Here is a 16445-nt window from a genome sequence, read left to right on the forward strand (position 1 = left end):
ACTTCGCTACTGACGGAATCAGCGTCTGACGAGCTGGCTGAATCGCTCTAAGAAACCATGGCCAGGAGCTGTGCAAATGTTAGTACAAGGGCAGGGGATGGGGGAAGGGAGCTTGCTCAGACGGTCGGCGTCGACAGAGGAAGGGAGAGGATGGAGGAGGGGGAACAGGAAGGAGAAAGGGGAACGGGATGGGTGAACGGGGACAACGGCAGGAGCTGTTGTATATTCAGGTGTGAAGTAGTGCGAGTTAATTCAACGGAACAGCAGGGGGCTTTGTGCAAAAACGACAGCGCTGACCGCCCCGAGCTCTCAGTTGCCACTTGTCGAGCTCTGATGGGCTATGGACTAAAACATCACATAAAGGGTGCAAGTTTCGGGATCCCTCAGTTCACTTTTGCAACTTTTGGAGTAAATCATCACATCTCGTGCAAGTTCATGGATCTGGGGTGCTATTACCTCTTAAAAAAAAACTGGCCCAGCTTGCAACCAATTATGGTGTGTGAGACAGATAAATGCAGCCGTTGGATGGCAACGGGTGGTCGCTCTTTTCTGGGGTGAGTGAGACGTCATGCAATCCAGACACTTGGATCGGTCTTTGCATATTTTTGCGTTCCGCCGTGGATAGGAACAAGCTTGCTCTACCAACAACCAAGATCTATCCCCAAGCACGACTGAACTTTCTTATATGATTATACACGTTCCAATTGTATACGAACCAAAACATCCATTTAGCTCATTAGCTGTACAGTATCTTCCAGAGGGTACCATTTTATCCTGTAAACATCATGTCCAGCACGTACAACATTTGAGAGTTACCGCAACGGTCAGCGGTCTTCGCACCCCAAGGCCTTTTTTACGCGACGCAGCGTGCAGGACGCCAGGCTCGTCACGGTCTCCGCCGACTCCGGCGAGAGCGCGGCCGCCGGCGACGAGCTGGCCAGCACCTGGAACGCGACGGTGACCAGCGACCCGGCCGCCGCCCCGCCTTCCCTCCTGGACGTGATCACCGCGGGCCTGGACTCCAGCCCGTCCGGCACCACCGCGAAGCCGCACGGCAGGAGGGCCACGCCGCTCGAGTCGTGCCCGCTGATGACCGGCTGCAGGACGGCGGCGTCGACCGGCGCGTACGCGACGATCGACTCGCACGGGTTGGTGCAGCTGTCCTGCACGATCCACTCGCCGTCGGCCGACGTGGGAGCCTGCCATCCAGAGAAGCAGCCGCCAATGACCGACTCTGCCGGAACGTTGTGAATAATCAGTTGGCTCTCGAACTTACGTAGGCGGTGACGCAGTTGCAACGATCCTTCCCCTTCGTCAGGTTCATGCGACACTGAACAGCTCGTCCGGCCAGCGTGACATCCCACTGCAACAGTTCGATGGGTGGTCGGTTATGCACATCACTTCTATAGCTCTTGCAACGGAAATGTGCACGCGGGTGACTACCTCGGGCCGGCGTGATTCGTCCCTCAGGAACTCCAGGAGGGACGTCGGGCTGACGGGGAGCCACGTGGACAGCACGGCGCAGGCGATCAGCCCCTGCGGCTCGCCGGGGTCGCCGGCGTTCGTCCGGGAGGTCAGCCGGACGTCGCCGGCGCCTGCTCTCGGCGCCCTGCTCCACGCCAGGCAACGCGACCCGCCGATGACGCGGCTGAGGCTCAAGGTCATCCGGTGCGCCAGCTTCAGGACGCTCCTCCTCCCTGCCAGTGTGGAGACCCCTGTGCACACACAACACAAGAGCATGGTACTAAATTGAGATGACCAGCAATCGTGCATCGTGCGCTGAGATTCATGGTCAGCGGCGGCGGGCTTACCATTGCTGTCCCTCGTCGGCACGTTGGTCGCCACCCAGAAGACCATCCTCTCGCACTGGAGCTGGAGCTGGGCCACCCAGCGCCTCGCGCCGAACGCCAGGCCGCTCGCGGTCACCGCCCTGTACATGGACGGGACCGCGCACTCGCGGCATCTGGTGTGCTCCACCCAAGTCACCTGATCAATATGCACAGGAGACAACAACCAGCAATCCATCACATTACACGGCGCAGTCTGGCTAACACAGCCGTTAACTTTATTGGAAATTAGCCATTTATATTTTGTTTTTTGCTGCATCAGTACCCTGGAATGGCCGTTTGCCTGCTCTTCGACGATGCAACCCGAGGGATTCTTCCAGCACGTGACCAGCGGCGACGTGCCGACGTCGGCTTCAGCCTTGTCGAACGACACGTCGACGACGGCCCATTTCTCCGCGGCCAGCTTCTTGCAGTAGCGGGCGAAGTAGAACTCTCTTGTGGGTACCATTGGCGTCAGCATCTGGACCTCTGCAAACATCTGAAAAAACAACAGGACACAACCGAAGCAGAGCTTAGCCCCATGGCTGATCCATCAGAACCAGACGGAACTAACGTCCTGGAGTTGGGCTACCAGTTGCACCACGCCGTCGTGTCCATCGTCGTCGTCGCCGGTGCGGATCACGTCCAGTGTCGATGCCTTTGAGATCATGGAAGAGAAGAGCTCTTTCCATTGGTTCTGCACAGGTTTTCAGAGACACTGTCAGCATACTGTACATGCTCACGTGTGTGAAGATGCGAAGATAGGTGGCACGTACCACATCCATGAAAGCATGCACAAGCTTCGTCGCGTCAAGGTAAACCACCCCGGTTTCACGTGACGCCTCAACGGACCAGCCGGTCCGCCGATCTCCCGGGCCATCGTCGCGCCGGAACAGGCGCACGTACTCGTCGTAGTTGAGAATGTCTCGGCCGGTCTCGACGCTCCGCACCCAGAGAGGCCCACCGGAGGAAGACATCGTCTTCAGCTCTTCCAGCGCGCTGCCGGCCAGCTCCAGGATGCTCTGCCTGTCGCGGCCCACGAAGCCGGCGCCGTAAACTCCGAACGGGCTCCGGTTGCCGCTCATCTGGGTGGTGGCCGCGGAGAACGGCGGCGAGGCAGGGGAGGCGGCTCTGTCGGCCGCGGCCGTCCCTAGCGCACCCCGCAGCTTCTCTACCTGAAATGGGTTCCACTTCCACAGCATCAGTTTCGGGTTGGTAGCAGCAGATCGCGCGCGACCGAAGGTTGCGTTGGCGGGACAGCGGCATGAACCTCGGCTCTCAGCTTGGCGTTCTCTAGCTGCAGCAGCTGTTCTTGGTTGGCCGCGGCGGCGTTGAAGCCATCGGTCGAGGCTGCTGCGGCGCCACAGCTTGGGCAGCGTGAGGGCCCCTTGGCAAGCTGTCTCATGGCGCGGTTCTCCTTCTGGAGATTCTCCAGCTCGGACTTGAGCAGCGAGTTCTCGTGCCGCTCCTGAGTCGCCTGATCGAACACATTAATTAATCGTGTTGTGTGAGATCAAATTACTAGAACCCCAAGTAATTAAAGGTACGTACTAACAATGATCCGCATGTGACTCAAAAAGAAAAGAAAAGAAAAAACAGTGATCCGCATGCATGCATGCTTGATGATGGTGATGAAACCTTGATCTGAGTTCGTCGGTTCTGAAACCAGAACTTGACTTGCCGTGGAGACAGTCCTAGCTGCTTGCTGAGCTGCTGCCGCTGCTTTTCGTCTGGATGTGGCGACTCTTTGAATACCCTTCAAGCCACCAAAAATAATTTCAGCACCAGGGTATCACGACTGCTTATAGAATTTTTGAAAAGAGCTTGCTTTGTTGGAGTTCACTTTGTATTATGTTTCTGCAAAAGTTTCAAGATATTTCTAGCTTCCAGGGAAACAAAAGTTTAACATGCCATTCTTTATGGGCTAGGCCCTGTGTGGCCCATGGGCCTTCATCAGCCACCTGTTCCGCTTGCCCTATGGGCACACACGCTTGAAAGAAATTCTCATGCCCTGCTTGATCACTGCAAATCTGCAATGCACTGACGAGAACTCGGACTGAAATCTCCAAAGTAGTGGGCATCGCTGTGCTTAGGCTAGGGGAGACTTACGCTTCCATAACCCTGACTTGTTCAGAGGTGTGCCTGTGGTAGCTCTTCCTGCTCCTCTTCTTCCGTTTACCCCCATCGCCATGGCCTTCTTCTTCCTCCGCGGAGCCGTCGCCGGACTGGCTGCCGGCCGGCCCCGTGTTCTCGCTGCTTATCTCCACCTCCTCACCTGGTGGCCCGCTTCTTACCCCGCCACTCCCCTCCTCGCCTTCTTCCACTTCGTCTCCGCTCGGCGCATTCCTGGCGAACGCACCTGCCTGCACGCACAGCATGGGAAGACGAACTCGATCATTAACTAAGCAAAGATACAATTAGGTCCATGCTTGATCTGCGAGAGAGGAATGGATAGGTCGGTGTGACGGACAAGCGAGAGGGAGAGCGTCGGGGCTGCAAAGAAGTCCTTGGTGCGCGGCCGGCTGCTCCCCATGTTATCGATCTCCCTGAAGCATTGCTGAAGCTAGCAGGAGAAAGAGAAACAACCGATATCTTAGCTTCTATGGGGACGAAGAGGGCAATAGCCGGTCCCGGTCGGCATAAGGAGGAAGGGAACAAAGAAGTTACGCGAGAGACCATGGAGCTCCGGGACAACTAACTGCTCCGTATATACTGCAGGCTGGGAGGGATCAGCTGGGTGATCAGGCGGATCGGAGGAGGTAGACGGAGCGGGACGGGCGGTTAGCTAGGGATTGAATGGTAGTTATGCGCGCATGGTCCTCCCTCCTCCGTGTGCATGAACTGCAACGGACGGTGCGTCTTGATGAAGAAAGAAGAATGTGATCGATGCTGATGCATGCTAGCTCGTTGTTAATTTGGCAAAGATTGTGGCCACAGCATTCGCCAGGCCTACTGTTTCTGGACATGCCCCTACCCACCCGGAGGAATACCGCGGCCCCCAGGCTGTCCCACTGACACGCACTTTGTCTACTGAGCCTGTTGACTTTCGTCAGCTGGAGATGAAATGTTGGATGTAATTTCCTGCCACCGCAAGGTATATCCCACTTCCGTTTCCTGAGCACTCTGAACAAATATGTTCTCTGAACGTGTGTGTTTCTCCTTGATGTTCAGCTGCACGCTGTATTTTAATTTACTGCTGCATGCGTGCACAAGTGCAGAACTCAAACATGCATAATTTACTACGACCCGGCCTGTTTACAGAGCAATGGACATGCATGGTTGGGAAAAGCTCTGACGAGTTGGCGATACCCAAATTATTGTTCATTGCATTTCTGGTACTACTTGTATATATATATCCAGTGGCGCTTTTGACTATGCATGTCGCCTACTACCTCCGTCATGTTTATAGGTCCCATTTATAGTTTATGCCAAATTTTGACTAAAGATTTAACTAACAAAATGTTAATGCATGTCAAGAAAAATTATCTCGTTGGATTCGTATTTAAACATAGTTTTCGAAAATATAATGTTTGGTTGCGTGAACATTTTGTTAGTTTAAACTAGGGTCCCGATAACTGCCACACGTGTGGTGTATCGGGTAGTTGTGTCACACGCCTCGTGTGGCATGGACAGCAACCAGCCCACACATCTACGTGTGGACAAAACAACTAATGCCCACACACATTTTTTTTCCCACCCGAACCCTCTCACACGCGTGCGTGTGGGCGAAGTTGATAACGCCCACACGCCCGTATGTCAGGCCTCGTACCCTTCTGGTCCCGCACACGAGCGTGACGCCCACCTGACGCCCGCAGTTGCCATGGTCCAGACCCTCGTCCATGTTCGTTTAACTGCAGTTGCCATGTCGCTGAACTACGGTTGCCATGTCGGACAACTGCAGTTGCCATGGTTGCTCAACTGCAGTTGCCATGTATGGCCTGATCTTATGTAGTTGCCATGATTTCATAACTTTAGGAGTTGCCACATACTAACACTAGGCAGTTGAGAGAGTTGCCATGTGCTCACAAGCATGCTAAGGCAGTTGCCATGTAAAAAGGAAGAGTTGCCATCTGCTAACGTACACGTTAGGGCAGTTGCCATGTACGTGCACGTTGGGGCAGTTGTCATGTACCATGCAAAAACACATGGCAACTCGGTAAAAGAGAGTTGCCATCTGCTTACGTGCACACTAGGCAGTTGCCGTGTACCCTGCAAAAACACATGGCAACTCGGGTAAAAAAAGAGAGTTGCCACCTGCTTATGAAGCACACTAGGAGCAGTTGCCATGTGCACTGCAAAAACACATGGCAACTAGCAGCTGGGGTGTGGGAGAGGAGACGGACGTGCGGGCGAGATGGCAAATGCCCACACACCAGCCTCTGTGCGTGACTGAAAACTGGTGTGTGGGTGAACTGCTAAACGCCCACACACCGGCCCCTCCGTGTGGTAAAACGAATGTGTGGACGAACTATGTCACACACCACACACATGCCTTGTCCTACGTGGCACAGAAAATCAGCCAGATTATGCCAAGATTCGTGCATATAGTACTAGACGGTGATGGATGCGTGTGGTCGAGATGGTCAACGCCCACACGTGTGGGCATTAACATTTCCGTTAAACTATGATCAAAATTTGGCACGAAATACAATGGGGACCAATAAACCCGGACGGAGGTTCTCTTGTGATCACCTGGAGCAATGTTAAAGATGTTGCTGCCATGGATGACTGCCTTTCTTCCTCTTGTGATCACCTGGAGCAATGTTAGGCCCTTTTCCGATTCAAAATATTTTCATAGGGCTCTAAAAATGGTTTGGCTACACACGTAATTAAGCGTGATGCACATACACCTGGGGATCCGTAAGCGATTCTGAGATGGAAGTCATGACCGTGTCTGATAAGAGGTCGCGCAGTCTTTCGTTCTGATCATGTCTTGAATTCTGGACGACAACGAGATGAGGACACTAAATCCTTCTTGAGAGGGACATCTTGGGGAAGACTGACTGGAGGTAGCTAGGAGGGGAGCGCGCACCCCGCCGGTCATCGCTCCGGGGCCGGCGGCCACCATAACACGCCGCAGTCCTCCCGGACGTGGCATCCACCGTCTCGCCGCGCGCCGCTCCAGCTGCGGCGACCACAACTTCCACGGTGTGCCTCGCGCGCGACTAGGGTTTTGCACCTCCTGCCAAGTTCACGGTTTCTTCTTCACTCCAGGTTGGTGACTTTCCTCCTTCTCTTCTGGTTTTGGTGTGTTCTGCCCATCGCTTTGATGCATGCTTTCTGCATCGTCATCTTAGGTTGAGCTGTGTCGCTGTGAGCTTGTTGCGCCGCTTGCTGGCTGCGCCGTCGCCTTAGGCCCCGGTGTCGCTGTGGGCTTGTTGCGCCGCTTGCTGGCTGCGCCCTCGCCTTCGGTCGCAGTCGCCTTCAAGCTGCGTTCTGTCGCTTTAGGGTTTGCCGCCGCTGTTCTGTCGCCCGTCGGTCTAGCTGCTCGTTCTTTCGCTCGCCCCATGGATGGATTGCGGTTCCAGGATGTCATGCTTGCCAAATATGGTTGCGCCACTGTCGAGGTCGTCGCGGGCTGTAGCCGCCCCGCCGGCATCTTTGTTGTCGTGCTCAACGACGGCGTCTCCCTCTCGCCGGACTTTTTTGCCTCCCTCCTGGTAAGCTGGTTCGGTGGCTTTGCCAACGGTTTCCTCGTCAGGCCGCGTCAGCGTGGTTGTTTTTTCTTTCGAGTTGCCCACGCATGCGTTGCCAAGGAGATCGTGCTCCGGGGATGCTGGACGTCCGGTTTGCTCCGTGTCAGTATGTCCTTTTCTAGTCTGTCGTCTCTCGCTCCATCCCTGTCTCTTCCGCATGTCCGCTCTTCTGCATGGATGGCCAACTCTGCGCTGCCCTCTGTGCTCGGGCCCCATCCCATGCAATCGGTTGCCGCTCCTCGTGCCCAAGATTCCAGGAGGGTTGGTATGAGTTCGCTGGCTCACCCCCCCCCCCCCGTCTCCTCTCTCTCTCCAGCGCATGCGGCGTTCGGTAATCAAGTGCCTATCAGCACGGGTGCGTATAGCCCCTCCCACCTTCCTCCTGCCCAATCCCAGGTGGGTCAGGACTGCGCGCGTGTCGCATCCTCGTGCCCCGTTGCGCCTCTCGCCCTCCCGCACGGCTCCCAAATCGCCGAGCCCTCCCCGCCTCGCCATGCAACCTATAGGGAAGCCCTGCTATCTCCTCCTTCACCAGGCAATCCCTCGCGGACCGCGCCAAATCGGCTTTTCAGATTTGGTAAACCCGCTGATATGCATCGGCGCTGCTTCCGCTGCCTCTCTCTTAACCATAAGCGCCAGGATTGTCGAGATCCCGCTGTCTGCTGGCGGTGCCGTCGGGTTGGGCACCTCAGCTTCCAATGCTCCTTTCGTGTTTATGGCCCTAACCCTAGGTCCAGCTCCGCGGCTATTAATGCCCGCCCCCCGTCCGCTACTCGGCCCAATGCTCTGCCCAGCTCTGGCCCACCCCGCTCGCTTGCCATTGTCTCCCTCCTCCCGTCCCCAGCCAGCCCCGCCCCCACCACCCCAATGGAGCCGGTTGTTCGCGGCCGTCCCACCTCGCTCGACGTCCACTTCCCCCTTGTCCCCGATCAGCACACCCTCGTTTGCCTCGTCAACATATCTCCCTCCAAGCACAACTTCCTCCCATGGCATCGTCGAGTGTTCCGGCAGCGTCTTGGGATCGCGGCGGTTTGCTTAGCGGGATCTTCGGTGGGCACGGCATTCGCCGTGTTTCAGCGGGAGGAGGAGCAAGCCGCGGCCTTTCGCGCGAGTCCGATCTACGTCGGCTCCCACATGGTTCGTCTCCTGCCCCATGGGGCAGGGGACAACGCCTTCTCCTTCTCCTACAGACACGTCGTCAACCTCTCCCTGGAGAAGCTTCCCCTGGAACTCTGGAACAGGCGTGGAGTCGCGGCCTCTGTCACCGTCTTCGCCAGTGTTCTCCGGGTCGAGCATGCATGCTTGCATGGCAATGACTTCTCCAGCATCTTCGTGCTAGTCAAGGTGGAGGCGCTTCAGCATATCCCCCACCATCTCGCCTTCCATTGCCTAGATGGCACCGGCGCCTACACAGATGTGCTCATCAACGAGATCTGGGACGTGGCCTGGTCTCTGGGCGCCCCGTCGGCACCGCCGCGGCCTCCATCTGCTCGCCGTTTTGATGGTGAAGATGGTGTTATGGTGCTAGCTCTTCCCTCCCAAGGACGGCGCTTCGGCAGGCTCCTCTGCCGTCACATGGCCGTCGTGCGTCTGGGCAGCTTCAGGACGACGATGGTACGGCCACCCGCGCCTACCGTGCCTTCCTGTAGCCCCACATTGCCTCCATGGATGACTTCATGGCCATGCTCAAGCTCTCCTTCAAGCCCAACCTCATCAAGGGGGCAACCTTCTCTCTGCCCATGATCGAGCAGCTTGTGCACAAAGACGAGGCTCGTGGTTGCCTCAGCCCTGTCATCCTGGCTGCGGACGCCGTTCTGCCTCGGGCTAGCGTCACCTTCGACCCGGACGCCATGACCTTCTCCTTCAAGCTTGAGCTTAGCCGTTGCCGTTCTGCTGAGGGATCGATTCAGGTCCGACCGGTGGCTCTGGACGACGGCTTCCTCCCATGCTTCGATCTCCGCTCTGAGCTGCTAGCACGGGAAAGCTGTCGCTCCCTCCTCTTTAAATTCTGGCTGCACGATGAAGCCGGCTCACTGTGCCACCGCACCCTGCCTCTTTTGCCACTCGTGGAAAGCCTGTACCCACCTAAGCCCATAGTCCACCCTGGGTTGCTTCCTGCCGTGGGGCCCCCGCTTGCTGCCAGCTATGCCATCCTTCCCTCCGAAGCCTACTTCACTGCCCATGCGCGCGTCCAGGCCCATCAAGTTCTGGCCACCCGGCCCATCTGCTCCAGGCCTTTCAAGCACGCGCCTGCCCTCGGCGAAGGCCTACTAAGCTGTGATCGCTCCTCTGTCGTCTTCATTAACCTAAACATGGAGCCTGCGCATCGCTCCCTGCTCATGTGGCGGCAGTTTTCTGCTCCTACCGCTGGAGACCTCCGCGCCTCTCCCCCCACGCTGCAGCTTCCGAGTGCTCCTGCCGCTGCCAGCGCCACAGCCCTGGCCTTGTCGGCTGGCCAGGCCAATGAGGATCTGGCCCTTGTTGTGGTCTCGGATGTAGGCTCGGGTGGGTCCCTCCCTGAGGAGGGCGTCCCCGTCGGCAACGGCTTGGCCACCCCGGCGAAGGAGGCGTTGAAGGAAATATGCCCTAGAGGCAATAATAAAGTTATTATTTATTTCCTCATATCATGATAAGCTCGAACCCAAATCGGAGAAATGTGTCTTCATAGGATACCCAAAAGAGACTATTGGGTACACCTTCTATCACAGATTTGAGGGCAAGATTTTCGTTTCTAAAATCGTATCCTTTCTAGAGAAGGCGTTTCTCTCGAAAGAAGTGAGTGGGAGGAAAGTAAAACTTGATGAGATAACTGTATCTACTCCCTTTTTGGAAAGTAGTTCATCACAAGAACCGGTTCCTGTGACAACTACACCAACTAGTGAGGAAGCTAATGATATTGATCATGAAACTTCAGATCAAGTTTCTACTGAACCTCGTAGGTCTACCAGAGTAAGATCCACACCAGAGTGGTACGGTAATCCTATTCTGGAAGTCATGTTACTTGACCATGATGAACCTACGAACTATGAGGAAGTGATGATGAGCCCAGATTCCGCAAAATGGCTAGAGGCCATGAAATCTAAGATGGGATCCATGTACGAAAACAAAGTATGGACTTTGGTTGACTTGCCCGATGATCGGCAAGCCATTGAGAATAAATGGATCTTTAAAAAGAAGACTGACGATGATGGTAATATAACTGTCTATAAAGCTCGACTTGTTGCGAAAGGTTTTCGACAAGTTCAAGGGGTTGACTACGATGAGACTTTCTCACCCGTAGTGATGCTTAAGTCTGTCCGAATCATGTAAGCTATTGCTGCATTTCATGATTATGAAATTTGGCAAATGGATGTCAAAACTGCATTCTTGAATGGATTTCAGGAAGAAGAGTTGTATATGATGCAACCAGAAGGTTTTGTTGATCCAAAAGGTGCTAACAAAGTGTGCAAGCTCCAGCGATCCATTTATGGACTGGTGCAAGCATCTCGGAGTTGGAATAAACGTTTTGATAGTGTGATCAAAGCATATGGTTTTATACAGACTTTTGGAGAAGCCTGTATTTACAAGAAAGTGAGTGGGAGCTCTGTAGCATTTCTGATTTTATATGTAGATGACATATTGTTAATTGGAAATGATATAGAATTTCTGGATAGCATAAAGGGGTACTTGAATAAAAGTTTTTCAATGAAAGACCTCGGTGAAGCTGCTTACATATTGGGCATCAAGATCTATAGAGATAGATCAAGACGCTTAATAGGACTTTCACAAAGCACATACCTTGATAAAATTTTGAAAAAGTTCAAAATGGATCAGGCAAAGAAAGGTTTCTTGCCTGTGCTACAAGGTGTGAAGTTGAGTCAAACTCAATGCCCGACCACAGCAGAAGATAGAGAGAAAATGAAAGATGTTCCCTATGCTTCAGCCATAGGCTCTATCATGTATGCAATGATGTGTACTAGACCTGACGTATGCTTAGCAATAAGCTTGGCAGGAAGGTACCAAAGTAATCCAGGAGTGGATCACTGGACAGCGGTCAAGAACATCCTGAAATACCTGAAAAGGACTAAGGATATGTTTCTCGTATATGGAGGTGACAAAGAGCTACTCGCAAATGGTTACGTTGATGCAAGCTTTAACACTGATCCGGACGATTCTAAATCGCAAACCGGATACGTGTTTCTATTAAACGGTGGAGCTGTAAGTTGGTGCAGTTCTAAACAAAGCGTCGTGGCGGGATCTACATGTGAAGCGGAGTACATAGCTGCTTCTGAAGCAGCAAATGAAGGAGTCTGGATGAAGGAGTTCATTACCGATCTAGGTGTCATACCTAGTGCATCGGGACCAATGAAGATCTTTTGTGACAATACTGGTGCAATTGCTTTGGCAAAGGAATCCAGATTTCACAAGAGGACCAAGCACATCAAGAGACGCTTCAATTCCATTCGGGACCAAGTCCAAGTGGGAGACATAGAGATTTGCAACATACATACGGATCTGAATGTTGCAGACCCATTGACTAAGCCTCTCTCACGAGCAAAACATGATCAACACCAAGACTCCATGGGTGTTAGAATCATTACTATGTAATCTAGATTATTGACTCTAGTGCAAGTGGGAGACTGAAGGAAATATGCCCTAGAGGCAATAATAAAGTTATTATTTATTTCCTCATATCATGATAAATGTTTATTATTCATGCTAGAATTGTATTAACCGGAAACATGATACATGTGTGAATACATAGACAAACATATAGTCACTAGTATGCCTCTACTTGACTAGCTCATTAATCAAAGATGGTTATGTTTCCTAACCATAGACATGTGTTGTCATTTGATTAATGGGATCACATCATTAGAAGAATGATGTGATTGACATGACCCATTCCGTTAGCCTAGCACTTGATCGTTTAGTATACTGCTATTGCTTTCTTCATGACTTATACATGTTCCTGTAACTATGAGAAATATGCAACTCCCATTTACCGGAGGAACACTTTGGGTACTACCAAACGTCACAATGTAACTGGGTGATTATAAAGGAGTACTACAGGTGTCTCTGAAGGTACATGTTGAGTTGGCGTATTTCGAGATTAGGTTTTGTCACTCCGATTGTCGGAGAGGTATCTCTGGGCCCTCTCGGTAATGCACATCATTATAAGCCTTGCAAGCAATATGACCAAATGAGTTGGTTACGGGATGATGCATTACAGAACGAGTAAAGAGACTTGCCGGTAACGAGATTGAACTAGGTATTGGATACCGACGATCAAATCTCGGGCAAGTAACATACCGATGACAAAGGGAACAATGTATGTTGTTATGCGGTTTGACCGATAAAAGATCTTCGTAGAATATGTAGGAACCAATATGGGCATCCAGGTCCCGCTATTGGTTATTGACCGAGAATGGTTCTAGGTCATGTCTACATAGTTCTCGAACCCGTAGGGTCCGCACGCTTAATGTTACGATGACAGTTTTATTATGAGTTTATAAGTTTTGATGTACCGAAGTTTGTTCGGAGTCCCGGATGTGATCACGGACATGACGAGGAGTCTCGAAATGGTCGAGACATAAAGATTTATATATTGGAAGCCTATGTTTGGACATCGGAAAGGTTCCGGGTGAAATCGGGATTTTACCGGAACACCGGGGGGTTACCGGAACCCTCCCGGGGGTTAATGGGCCTTAGTGGGCCATGAGGGAGAAGAGGAGGGCCGGCCAGGGCAGGACGCACGCCCCCTCCCCCCCTAGTCCGAATAGGACAAGGAAGGGGGGGCGCCCCCCTTTCCTCTTTCCCCTCCCCCCTTTCCTTCTCCACCAAGGCAAGAGGGGGGAGTCCTACTCCCGGTGGGAGTAGGACTCCTCCAAGCGCACCCCAAGGGAGCCGGCCACACCTCCCCCTCCCTCCTTTATATACGGGGGCAGGGGGGCACCCCATAACACACAAGTTGATCTACGGATCGTTCCTTAGCCGTGTGCGGTGCCCCCCTCCACCATATTCCACCTCAGTCATATCGTCGCGGAGTTTAAGCGAAGCCCTGCGCCGGTAGAGCATCATCATTGTCACCACGCCGTCGTGCTGACGGAACTCATCCCTGAAGCTTTGCTGGATCGGAGCCCGGGGATCATCATCGAGCTGAACGTGTGCTGAACTCGGAGGTGCCGTACGTTCGGTGCTTGGATCGGTCGGATCGTGAAGACGTACGACTACATCAACCGCATTGTCATAACGCTTCCGCTTACGGTCTACGAGGGTACATGGACGAACACTCTCCCCTCTCGTTGCTATGTCATCACCATGATCTTGCGTATGCGTAGGAAATTTTTTTGAAATTACTACGTTCCCCAACAGTGGCATCCGAGCCTAGTTTTATGCGTTGATGTTATATGCACGAGTAGAACACAAGTGAGTTGTGGGCGATACAAGTCATACTGCTTACCAGCATGTCATACTTTGGTTCGGCGGTATTGTGAGATGAAGCGGCCCGGACCGACATTACGCGTATGCTTACGGTGAGACTGGTTTCACCGCTACGAGCACTCATTGCTTAAAGGTGACCGGTGGGTGTCTGTCTCTCTCACTTTAGTTGAACCGAGTATGGCTATGCCCGGTCCTTGCGAAGGTTAAAACAACACCAACTTGACAAACTATCGTTGTGGTTTTGATGCGTAGGTAAGAACGGTTCTTGCTAAGCCCGTAGCAGCCACGTAAAAATTGCAACAACAAAGTAGAGGACGTCTAACTTGTTTTTGCAGGGCATGTTGTGATGTGATATGGTCAAGACGTGATGCTATATTTTATTGTATGAGATGATCATGTTTTGTAACCGAAGTTATCGGCAACTGGCAGGAGCCATATGGTTGTCGCTTTATTGTATGAAATGCAAACGCCTGTAATTGCTTTACTTTATCACTAAGCGGTAGCGATAGTCATAGAAGCAATAGATGGCGTAACGACAACGATGCTACGATGGAGATCAAGGTGTCGCGCCGGTGACGATGGTGATCACGATGGTGCTTCGAAGATGGAGATCACAAGCACAAGATGATGATGGCCATATCATATCACTTATATTGATTGCATGTGATGTTTATCCTTTATGCATCTTATCTTGCTTTGATTGACGGTAGCATTTTAAGATGATCTCTCACTTAATAATCAAGAAGTGTTCTCCCTAAGTATGCACCGTTGCGAAAGTTCTTCGTGCTGAGACACCACGTGATGATCGGGTGTGATAGGCTCTACGTTCAAATACAACGGGTGCAAAACAGTTGCACACGCAGAATACTCAGGTCATACTTGACGAGCCTAGCATATACAGATATGGCCTCGGAACACGGAGACCGAAAGGTCGAAGGTGAATCATATAGTAGATATGATCAACATAGTGATGTTCACCATTGAAACTACTCCATCTCACGTGATGATCGGACATGGTTTAGTTGATTTGGATCACGTGATCACTTAGATGACTAGAGAGATGTCTGTCTAAGTGGGAGTTCTTAAGTAATATGATTATTGAACTTAAATTTATCATGAACTTAGTACCTGATAGTATTTTGCATGTCTATGTTTGTTTGTAGATAGATGGCTCGTGCTATTGTTCCGTTAAATTTTAATGCGTTCCTTGAGAAAGCAAAGTTGAAAGATGATGGTAGCAATTACACGGACTGGGTCCGTAACCTGAGGATTATCCTCATTGCTGCACAGAAAAGTTACATCTTGGAAGCACCGCTGGGTGCCAGGCCTGCTGCTGATGCAACTGACGACGTTAAGAACGTCTGGCAGAGCAAAGCTGATGACTACTCGATAGTTCAGTGTGCCATGCTTTACGGCTTAGAACCGGGTCTTCAACGATGTTTTGAACGTCATGGAGCATATGAGATGTTCCAGGAGTTGAAGTTAATATTTCAAGCAAATGCCCGGATTGAGAGATATGAAGTCTCCAATAAGTTCTACAGCTGCAAGATGGAGGAGAATAGTTCAGTCAGTGAGCATATACTCAAAATGTCTGGGTATAATAATCACTTGATTCAACTGGGAGTTAATCTTCCGGATGATAGCGTCATTGACAGAATTTTCCAATCACTGCCACCAAGCTACAAGAGCTTTGTGATGAACTATAATATGCAAGGGATGAACAAGACTATTCCCGAGCTCTTCGCAATGCTAAAGGCTGCGGAGGTAGAAATCAAGAAGGAGCATCAAGTGTTGATGGTTAACAAGACCACCAGTTTCAAGAAAAAGGGCAAAGGGAAGAAGAAGGGGAACTTTAAAAAGAACGGCAAGCAAGTTGCTGCTCAAGAGAAGAAACCCAAGTCTGGACCTAAGCCTGAAACTGAGTGCTTCTACTGCAAGCAGACTGGACACTGGAAGCGGAACTGCCCCAAGTATTTGGCGGATAAGAAGGATGGCAAAGTGAACAAAGGTATATGTGATATACATGTTATTGATGTGTACCTTACTAATGCTCGCAGTAGCACCTGGGTATTTGATACTGGTTCTGTTGCTAATATTTGCAACTCGAAACAGGGACTACGAATTAAGCGAAGATTGGCTAAGGACGAGGTGACGATGCGCGTGGGAAATGGTTCCAAAGTCGATGTGATCGCGGTCGGCACGCTACCTCTACATCTACCATCGGGATTAGTTTTAGACATAAATAATTGTTATTTGGTGCCAGCGTTGAGCATGAACGTTATATCTGGATCTTGTTTAATGCGAGACGGTTATTCATTAAATCAGAGAATAATGGTTGTTCTATTTATATGAGTAATATCTTTTATGGTCATGCACCCTTGAAGAGTGGTCTATTTTTATTGAATCTCGATAGTAGTGATACACATATTCATAGTGTTGAAACCAAAAGATGCAGAGTTGATAACGATAGTGCAACTTATTTGTGGCACTGCCGTTTAAG

The 16445-nt window shown here is 51.7% G+C and overlaps 1 protein-coding gene across 1 annotated transcript; it reads right to left on the bottom strand.

The window, feature by feature from the left end:
* Positions 1 to 704: 704 nt before the first annotated feature.
* On the bottom strand, positions 705 to 4486 carry LOC123065694 (homeobox-leucine zipper protein ROC9-like). Its single transcript, XM_044488931.1, has 11 exons — positions 4297 to 4486; positions 3936 to 4189; positions 3465 to 3582; positions 3097 to 3303; positions 2603 to 3001; positions 2419 to 2523; positions 2113 to 2325; positions 1812 to 1986; positions 1444 to 1715; positions 1277 to 1363; positions 705 to 1199 (listed from the first exon to the last, which is right to left on the bottom strand). Exons 1-11 carry the CDS (start codon positions 4357 to 4359, stop codon positions 825 to 827), a joined length of 2268 nt encoding a protein of 755 aa, XP_044344866.1. The 5' UTR covers positions 4360 to 4486; the 3' UTR covers positions 705 to 824.
* Positions 4487 to 16445: the final 11959 nt, after the last annotated feature.

The sequence above is a fragment of the Triticum aestivum genome, chromosome 3B, assembly GCF_018294505.1.
Source record: "Triticum aestivum cultivar Chinese Spring chromosome 3B, IWGSC CS RefSeq v2.1, whole genome shotgun sequence".
Classification (NCBI taxonomy): domain Eukaryota; kingdom Viridiplantae; phylum Streptophyta; class Magnoliopsida; order Poales; family Poaceae; genus Triticum; species Triticum aestivum.

What these genes read in the sequence shown, in the direction of transcription:
- LOC123065694 (XM_044488931.1), bottom strand. Translation starts at nt 4,359, where the DNA reads ATGGGGAGCAGCCGGCCGCGCACCAAGGACTTCTTTGCAGCCCCGACG. An exon ending in ACGACGGCGTGGTGCAACTG is followed by an intron (nt 2,326 to 2,418) that starts GTAGCCCAACTC and finishes TTGTTTTTTCAG; the next exon opens with ATGTTTGCAGAGGTCCAGAT. An exon ending in GCCGACGAGGGACAGCAATG is followed by an intron (nt 1,716 to 1,811) that starts GTAAGCCCGCCG and finishes GTGTGTGCACAG; the next exon opens with GGGTCTCCACACTGGCAGGG.